Here is a 10000-nt window from a genome sequence, read left to right as displayed (position 1 = left end):
ATAGCGATGGCTTGTGGTAATTCTAGGCCTGTTCTAAGAGACTTGTTTATGAGAAAAGAAAAGTGCTCCGGGGCCCGGGTCTGACAAAGGGCCCGTAAATTGAAAAAAACAAATAAAAAAAACAAGCAGCCCTGGCACGGAGACCGCAGGCCTATGGCCTCTCTCGTTACAGGCTTGCCGCGTGTCATATTTATATTTGTATAACCCTAACCCTAACCCGACGTAGTGAATAGAAACTAACTAACCCACGACCGCGCTGCGGGACACAACCAGTGTTTGCATCTGTCTTCTGGTTTCTTTTTCGTCGCAGTGCACCTGCTCTGTGTTTCCTTTTTTTTTGGTCAGTCTTGCATCATTCGAAGCGTGCGCTGCGGTCAGCCGTGCGGTTCATTCACCTACCAAGGAGGCGCTGTCACGCACCACTCATCCGCGCAGGCCTGCAGGCCTACAGGCCTACAGGCCTACTCAAACAAGCTTCCGGAAGTCCTTTTGAACGCACGTTTTCGGCAATATTTTCTGTGTATACCCTTGCACCGAACAACAGTTTGGTACTTTAATATTAATGCATTTTTTGAAAAAAACGTTTTTCTTTTTTTTTTACTAAAGATTAGAGGGGGCCCCCTAGAGGCTTGAGTTCCTTGGTCTGGGCCCCGCAAGCCATCAGCTCTTAGTGGTGGAAATGCACTGTGAGAAAACGTCCGGGCCTCTGTTTGAGCCACGTTCGATTTTAGAAAACTCTTGGCTAGCGTTGACCAATCGGGGCGTCTCTTCCCTGATTGGTCCAGAGATTTCATCTTGTCTGTCCATCCCAGGTCTGTGGAATTGAAGCCTTCTCAATGGCTGAAGCTTACTGGGAGGGAGGGAGGGAGGGAGGGAGGGAGGGAGGGAGGGAGGGAGGGAGGGAGGGAGGGAGGGAGGGAGGGAGGGAGGGAGCAGAGAGGGATTCTTTGCTTTTGTTTCAGATTCTTGCTCTCTTAGGCTCTCTTTCTGCTCACCTGCCCCACCTTGTATCTTTTAACGAGCGTACAATTATGAGAGGCAGTTGCCGGAGGTATCCCTGTGATGTGTGATGTATTATATATATTTTGTCTTATCTTTGGTCTTTTAGTCTATTTTTGGCCTCCTCACACTTGACTCGAGGACAGGTCATGGGTTGAGCTACAGGACAGGTTTGGATCGGTTTAACATGACCTGATCGTAGCCCAGTCTAAATTGTTACAACACTGTTACAACAACCTGGTATTGGTTACAGCAAAACCCTTAACAAATAAGTCAACAAAATGAGGTAACTTTCCATAATGTGCCCCCGCCTCGACAAACTGACACACACACACACACACACACACACACACACACACACACACACACACACACACACACACACACACACACACACACACAGATACACACACACACACACACACACACACACACACACACACACACACACACACACACACACACACACACACACACACACACACACACACACAGATACACACATACACAAACACACACACACACACACACACACCATGATCTTTCTGTCATGAGCTCTGTGTGTCACTTCCTGTTAGGGTAGAAAAGGCCCCAACGCGAGGCTTTCATCTTCTGAATACTAACTAGTCCACCAATGAACTTACTATCATGCCCAAATATGGCAAAAACCTCATTTGTCTAACGCATTGATTATGGAGAGACACATTACTCCTGGGTTCCTACACTTCATTCATATCGTGACCTAACTGTAGTAACTCCGCGTTCAGGCCATTTGCGCCGTAATACAAGCAATGCTCCTTTCTCTATATATTATTCCACTACAGTTTGTCCCTTTTCAGTCAAATTATCAGTTAAAACAGACAAGACACACAGGTGTGTGCGTTAAGAAAGGAACCGGAATCGGGTGCATCGTGTAATTGGGTCACCGAGCCACACTTTGGGAGCTACCACGTCTGACCCGGTGAGACTATTAGTGCTTTGTTGGGTGGCCCACATAGCCCTGAATCAGACTGGTTTGCTCTTCTCTCCTGGGTGTTATCAGTATAATCCGGATGAGTTACATTTCAGGCAGATGCGGTTTACTGTAAACAAGAGTCTTAGCCTGTTCCTGTTACCTCGGCGGGGATTTACGGTGTCTAGTTTCAATAACAAAGAAATGCAAGAGAAGGACGCGGATTTGAATTAGGCTAATCTGCATATCTTTTTATAAATCGGGTAAAACCAGTTTGTTTGCTCTGGAGGTACACACCAACCCACCACTGTATCTTGATCTCTCAAGTATAAGGAAATGAAACTACCAGTTGCAGTTCCTACTCAATCAATCAAGCATGTTCTCAGGTTATCACTACCTGAAAAGGGAAAGCAATCGAAGGCCGGATGATCCAGGAAGAGCGACGGATGCAGGAGCCCCCTCAAACCACTTCCTGTCTCTCTGCGAGCGAACAGGAAGTCACATGGTTCAGTCATCCGGTCGGGTTTGTGGCTTTCTGTGCTCCGAGTGGGCTGAGGTTCAAAACGTCTCCCATCGAATCAGTGACAAGATGGAGGGCCTGCTCTCCCCTGCTTGTGCTGCTTCCCCGGTCCCATCCACTCCTTCAGCTGTTTATTATTTAGAGTCGGAAGAGATTGCACTGCTCCTACCCTATAACGCTCTCGCCCCTCCCTGTGTGTGTGTGTCTCTCTCCCTGTCTCTCTGTGTGTCTCTCTCCCTGTCTCTCTGTGTCTCTCTCTCTCTCTCTCTCTCTCTCTCTCTCTCTCTCTCTCTCTCTCTCTCTCTCTCTCTCTCTCTCTCTCTCTCCCTCTCTCTCTCTCTCTCTATCCCCCTGTGTGTGTCTCTCTCTCTCTGTCTCTCTCTATCCCCCCCTGTCTCTCTCTCTCTGTCTCTCTCTTTATCTCTCTCACTCTCTCTTTGTATCTCTCCCCATCTCTCTCTCCCCTGTGTGTGTGTGTGTGTGTGTGTGTGTGTGTGTGTGTGTCTCTCTCTCTCTCTCTCTCTCTCTCTCTCTCTCTCTCTCTCTCTCTCTCCCTCTCCTCTCTCTCTCTCCTCTCCCTCTCCTCTCTCTCTCTCTCTCTCTCTCTCTCTCTCTCTCTCTCTCTCTCTCTCTCTCTCTCTCTCTCTCTCTCTCTTATCCCCCTGTGTGTGTCTCTCTCTCTCTGTCTCTCTCTATCCCCCCTGTCTCTCTGTCTCTCTCTTTATCTCTCTCACTCTCTTTTTTATCTCTCCCCCATCTCTCTCTCCCCTGTGTGTGTGTGTGTGTGTGTGTGTGTGTGTGTGTGTGTGTGTGTGTGTGTGTGTGTGTGTGTCTCTCTCTCTCTCTCTCTCTCTCTCTCTCTCTCTCTCTCTCTCTCTCTCTCTCTCTCTCTCTCTCTCTTCTCTCTCTCTCTCTCTCTCTCTCTCTCTCTCTCTCAATTAAATTAAATTTAAATTCAAAAAAAGCTAAGTCTATGGGGAGTTTGAGGTCCTTCTCAGGTGGAGACGAATCTTGCTGCTGCGTTTCGCACATTATTGTATTTCTCCCAACAGGAATGGCAGTTTGTGAGCATCTGGAGTGTCCTTGAAGTCCTTGCATGCCTTTGTAATCCGTGGGAAATGTGTATTCCTGATGTCTTCGTATGACTGGCGAGGAAGTCAGGTAGTGCAGTTCTGTGTGTGCAGTGGAAGAACAGTCTGTCTTCTCTTGGGAGCCAGGTCTGTCTGTGGCGTCCCTTCTCGAGGGCCAGGATGTGTTCGCTGAGTCTGTATCTGGTCAAGGATTTCCTCGGTATTTGGGTCGGTCCACGGTGGTCAGGTATTCTGCCACAGTGTAAGTCTCTTTTAAGGGACAAATAGCAGGCCAATTTACTCCGGTTTTGGTGGACTCTTTCCAATGTGCCAAATACTTTTCCTTTTGTTTTCGTATAATTTGGTTTTGCCTGATGTGTTGGTTGTTGTGTGTTGGACAGAGTACCAGGACAAGCTGGCTAAGGGGACACTTTTCTGAGTGTAACTCTCTGTGGGTGAGAGCCTTGTTGTGGAGTGTGTTGCTGTCGCTTTCCTTAAGGTGGTTATAAAATTTAGGGCTCTCTTCTGAATTTTAATTACGATTGGATATCGTCCTAGGATATCGTCTACCAGTGTTATGCAAGGGGCTTCAGACTGTTCTAATGTCTCTCTCTCTGTGTGTGTCTCCCTCTCTCTCTCTCTCTTCTTTAACTCTCTGTCTCTCTCTCTTACTCCTCTCTCTCTCTCTTTAACTCTCTCTCTCTCTCTCTTTAACTCTCTCTCTCTCTCTCTTTAACTTCTCTCTCTCTCTCTCTTAACTCTCTCTCTCCTCTCTCTCTCTCTCCTCTCTCTCTCTCTCTCTCTCTTTAACTCTCTCTCTCTCTCTCTCTCTCTCTCTCTCTCTTCTCTCTCTCTCTCTCTCTCTCTCTCTCTCTCTCTCTCTCTCTCTCTCTCTCTCTCTCTCTCTCTCTCTCTCTCCTCTCTCTCTCTCTCTCTCTCTCTCACACTCTCTCTTTCCCTCTCCCTCTCTCTCCCCAGACACTGATCATGTGTGTCATGGGGAGTTCAAGGTTAACCCACTAAGAAGCCCAGCACCAAAACCTCAACAGCGCCTCCCAGAAAAACAGCACTGATTACACGAAAGGCCATTGAAGATTTTGTCTCTCTAGAGACACATGGAGTCACCTCATTGTGTTAATTAAACGATCAGAGGTCAGTTTATTTCCCCCATGGACCTGGCTGTCTATCTATGATTGCGCAAGAGAGTAGAAAGCGTTCATAGAAATGTCACTCCTAGGTTACAAACAACGCTTGTTGTTGTCCTGTTTACAGGTCAAGGGTCTTGGAGGGGGGAAGTGTTGACCCCCCCCATCCCCCCCACCCCCCTCTGGGGACATGACGTTGCTCGGGAGAACCAAGGACGGTGACTCCATCTCTGAAAGGACGGCAGTGGCGTGTTTTGTCGGGATGTCCGGGGGGTAAATGTGCTCATGCCTCCTTCCTCTAACCTCACTCCAACCTCACTCTCCCACAGTGAGGTTATCTCACTCTGGCCGTCAGGACAGCGCAGGAGTGACGAGCAGCCTTTGAGTCATATCATCCTGTCACGTTAAAGGGTGGACTACATACTACGTTGTAATCCACCGCAATTCAATGTTGTAAGCACACAAATAAACAACGCAGAAATGCAACAACAATGCTAAGTAACGATTTCTGTCAAAGCGTTTCAAAAATAAATATTTTTTTACATAACTTAATAAACATTAAGTTCTACATTATATGCATATTATATATATACTATATAAAAAAATACTATAATTTATTGTTATTATTCACTTTTTTTATTTGCTCACTGAGAATGTTTATCTCCAATCAGAGTCGTGCTACCAGATAGGTATGCGTTGCTTTGGCTACCCGCATGCTTCCCTCTCTAAAGTATCTCTCCTGTCGTGTGTTCATAAGTTATACACAATGATAACCATGCTTATGCATATAACGAGGCCTAGGAACATTCAACGTTTACTTGAGCATGAAAGAGTGATACTTGCACTAGAATCAACCGTTGCTGATACAACTTCCACTTGAACACTTTACACTTACACTTTACCCTACACTTCACGCTTCTTACTACACTTCTTTACTGATTATTACTGATTAATAACTTATTACCGCTGTTTTAGTTTCTCTTATTACTACATTTATTTTATTTTTATTACTATCATTTATTATTGTGATCTATGCCTATTTTACATATTTTATATTTCTACATATTTTTATTTTTTATTTTTTTATCTTGTATTGTTGCTGCCATGTGGCGGTTGAGGAACCACGCATTGTACTCTTGTGTACTTGTACAATAAGTTGTAATCAAAGTAATTCTGATTCTGATTCTGACTACATGGACCGCTGTGGGACATTCCTGCCATGCGCCCCTCCCTGAGCCCTACTGCGCAGACTCGTCGCACGTCGCTGTCAGGGCCAGGCAGATCGGCAGTATGGCGGCGGGATACAGCTACAGGAAGGATGCTACCGTCGCCCGTGATGTGTCTCCCGCCGGCAGGACCTAAATGGAATATTGACGGAAAAACCAAAGGATTTAACCAGAGAGCCCTGTCGCCTTGAACTCCAAGATGACCCGGCTTGCTGACTACTTCGTTGTGGTCGGCTACGACCTCGATAAACGAGGTGGGTTGCTTGTGTTAGCCTCTCCAAGCTAGCCGTGTATTAGCCGCGGATCAGCCCCTGGTAAACAGGAGGCGGGGGACGGGCCGGCCCGGGGTGGAACACTCAGCCCGCTGCCCCGGAGTTACAGCCCGGGCGCGGCGTTACGACAGGCCGCGGATGCGTGGGCCTCACGGGGATTAGTGTACTTAGGCGTTAGCATGTCAGCCGGGTGTCAGACGTCGCTGGGGGGAAATGAATAAAAAAGGCCGGTTTCTTAGGCGTAGTTGTGATGTGGGGTTGGCAACACAACATGCAAAAGGTCTGAACTGCGAGGCACGTTGGTTTAGTGTCAGTTGGACGGGACAGTGCTAGCATTGATTTTTGGAATTGGGTTGGTGCAGATATGGTGTCTAAAATGAACTTTAGGCCGTGGTCGTTGAGAGTGATCGCTTTTGCGGTTTTGCAATAGCTGTCGTTTAGGGGGGAGATTTTAAAGTTGACTGATCTAAGCTGCTGCAAAGAAACGCTTTCGGGGCAGTTGTGCTTTGCAGGATCCAGAGTGTAACACAGAGGGACAGCCACACTGACGTGGCTCAACCAACGCTTGTTGAATTTCTCCCGTAACACTTTGCACTTTGTCGTAGTGCGAACCGTTTCCCGACTCCATTCCAATGGGTGATTGAATTCTTTGTTTTGTGTGGATTAACCCAGATGGCTTCGCCCCTCCCAGAGCCATAACGGCCATGGAGCGAGGAGCCCCCCCTGTCCTCCCTCTGTTGTCTCCCTAGTTGTTGGGACGGGGGGGAGTATGGACCGTTAACTGACGCCCCCCCCCCCACCCCCAAATCCTCCATTCTTTCGTTCGTGCCTTGGCCTAGATCCGTGCAGTATAATGACCCGATAATCATGAAATATTCAGCTTCTCCTCATCCAATGAAGGCATGTTGCGAGTCGAGAACTTGTAACGTGGAGTGTCTTATTTATAGAATCTGGTTTTTGCAACATGAATAATTCAGAACAGGCAAATCGTAACGAGACATGGGCCGCTAAAAGCAATGTGTGCGAGGCTTTTAGCGCGACGTGGTCCAGCTACACTACGCACTGTGGCTATTCGTATTTTGTGTGCCTGTCGTTTGAAGATATACTACTTGGGGCCGGTGGCAGGATGTTATAACGTTGACGTTGCAAGCACTGCAAAAATCACCTCTTCCTGTTCTGTGCAGAACGCAGAGCAGGCCCGTAAAACGCATCTGGGAGCCAGACATTAAAGTGTTTGTGTGTCTCGGACCGGGTCGACCCTCTCTTGTAAAACACACACGCATGAAGATGAAGATGATTGTTGTAGTTCACCCAATGTACCAGCACAACACACACACACTGTCTACAATAGGAACGACTTGAGGCCAGGCGGGCCTTTTTATAGGCATAATTGTAAAGTATTCAAGATATGTATTTGTGGCCCATTTCTATTAGCCTTTTACCTTCTACTCTGTGCAATTACATCACCGGGCCCGGCTTCATCGTCTTGATGTAGCAGGAGAGTCATTAGTTTGAGGCACCACAACGCATCATTTCCTAAGTGGACCGAATGGGATCGATTGTGCCAGCTCTCATCCCCCCCCCCTTCACACTGAGGCCTTCCCCAAGCCTCGTCAACAGCTCTGACACGCCCTCATCAAGACCAATTGGAGATGGTGTGTGTGTATATGTGTGTGTGCCTGTGTGTGTGTGTGTGTGGTCGTTGTGGTTGTGTATCCACCCTGAAAGGCTTTACAGGCGTTCTGGAAGGCCCATTAGCGTGGCAGTAATGATTTCAGTCGGAGCGTGGTTTCGGTTCCGCGGGCTGCAGGCGCTGAGCTTAAAGCCCATTACAGGAAGGAGCAGGCAGGCTCTGGTAGTGAGCATGGCTCTCTGAACGGCTGTGGTGCCGATGGTAAGTGGAGGAAAGCAGCAGATCGGGGGGCGGCATGTGGCTCAGGATGGAGAGCGGGCTGGCTGGTAACCGGAAGGTTGCTAGTTCGATCCCGGCTCCTCCTAGTCCTAGGTAATTGTCGAGGTGTCACTGAGCGAGAACTCTTACCCCTAACTGCTCCTGATGAGCTGGCTGTCGCCTTGCGTGACTGTCAACTCCGCTGTCGTTTTTGTGAATTTGTGTATGAGATGGTGAATGCGAGGCAGTGTTGTAATGCTCTTTGAGTGGCCGCTTGTTAGAAAAGCGCTGCATAAATGCAGTCTATTTACCATTTACCAGATCGTCATTTGCATTGTTGACAACCTGGTTTTCAGGCCTTGCCTTTGGTGTCGGAGCAAACAGAAGCCAACTTCTCTTTCTTTCAACCCCTCCCCCCCCCCCCCCCCCCCCCAAATCGATTCACTGAATAAAAGTAGCGAAACAATCAAGTCACCGAACCGGTCGGGAATTCGGTTTCTTCTCGCGGGTTTGCGTTTCCCTCCAGGTCAGAAAGTACTCGCTGCATCCCGTGACTAGCGAGCGCTTTTCGCACGGAGGTGTGTGTGTGTGTGTGTGTGTGACTGCACTGTCACCGGCGCTGCTGTCCCGGGGCCACTGAGCGGGTGTGGAGGCGGAGACACAGCGGCACAGTCTGTCCTGTCTTGTGCGTTGTGGCGTCTCGCTGAGCAGTGTCCGGGCGGACAAAGGTCCCCAGTGTTTTATGAGCGGGGTGCAAAGAGCTATTTGCTACCCTCTCTCTAATTAGGCCGCTGCTGCCGCTGCTGCTGTCGCTGCTGCTGTCGTCCGCGATGCTGTGTTCCCTCGGTCGCTTGTTCGCTTGTTGGCTCGGACACTAAGGGCCCGAGAAAGGACCGCGGTTTAGGTCTCAAAAATGTTTCCGTCCGTCCGCCGTCTTCCCGTCACCTAGGCGTCGGGTGGCCCAGACGACGGCCGTCGGCGTTCGGGGCTATCGGTGTGCTGGATCTACCTGGGAGCAGAGGCAGGCTGTCTCTGGTGGCGGCGGGGGGAACCAGGGCCCGTCGTAGGGACCGGTCGGGGGGCCACTGCATTAGGCCCGTAAAGGGCGGCATCAGCTCAGTCAGGGGTAGGGGCGGGTTGGCTGGTGGCAACCCCAGGGTTGCTGGTTCGATCCCCGGCTCCCCCACAACTTAGCTAGAGTGTCGAGGTGTCCCTGAGCATGGCACCTAACCCTGACTGCTCCTGTCCAGCTGGCTGCTGACGTCGCCGTCGGTGTTTGAATGTGTGTATGAATGGGCGAAGGAAATGTTGTAAAGCGCTTTGGGTGGCCTCTGTTTACAAAATGCGCTATAGACGATGCAGTCCATAAAGGGGGCGTGGATGCAGGGCCTTGGTGTGGCCGTGGTGGGGCCCTGGATGCAGGGCCTTGGTGGGGCCACTGCAGCAGGGCCCTTGGTTGCGGGGCCGCTTCAGCGAGGCTCTTCTGGTTGAAGCTGCGCCACCGACGGCTGCTGTGTTTTGACAGCCGCCCTCCGCTGTGTCGAGAACTTGGGATACGCCGTCCGCGTCCAAACAGGAAGTGGAGAGAGGGAGAGGGAGAGGAGGAGGAGGAGGGAGGAGGGAGGGGGGGGGGTTGGAGACCCAAGGGAGATTTATTGAGAGCGAGAATCCAGATTGTCCCTCTGTCAGTGGTGTGCGTGTGTGAATGTCTGTAGGGTGTGTACACTTTTGTGCAAAGAGCTCCATTGAAGTGCACACACACACACACACACACACACACACACACACACACACACACACACACACACACACACACACACACACCACACACACACACACACACACACACACACCACACACACACACACACACACACACACACACACACACAGGGCTCCATTCTGGCCCCATCTGTCCGCCTTGCA

General features: G+C 49.7%; 1 protein-coding gene across 9 annotated transcripts in view; it reads left to right on the top strand.

Annotated features, from left to right (window-relative positions):
* Window positions 1-5931: 5931 nt before the first annotated feature.
* The window catches only part of sbf1 (SET binding factor 1), a 72144-nt gene continuing 68075 nt past the window's right edge, over window positions 5932-10000 (top strand). For all 9 annotated transcript variants that reach the window (XM_060048548.1, XM_060048547.1, XM_060048553.1 and 6 more), the window contains exon 1: window positions 5932-6166. In XM_060048548.1, the coding sequence (XP_059904531.1) occupies window positions 6112-6166 (55 nt within the window). In that variant the 5' untranslated portion in view covers window positions 5932-6111. The remainder of the gene's footprint in view (window positions 6167-10000) is intronic.

The sequence above is a fragment of the Gadus macrocephalus genome, chromosome 4 (genome assembly GCF_031168955.1).
Source record: "Gadus macrocephalus chromosome 4, ASM3116895v1".
NCBI classification, from domain to species: Eukaryota; Metazoa; Chordata; class Actinopteri; order Gadiformes; family Gadidae; genus Gadus; species Gadus macrocephalus.
This window is presented reverse-complemented; position numbering and strand designations above follow the sequence as displayed.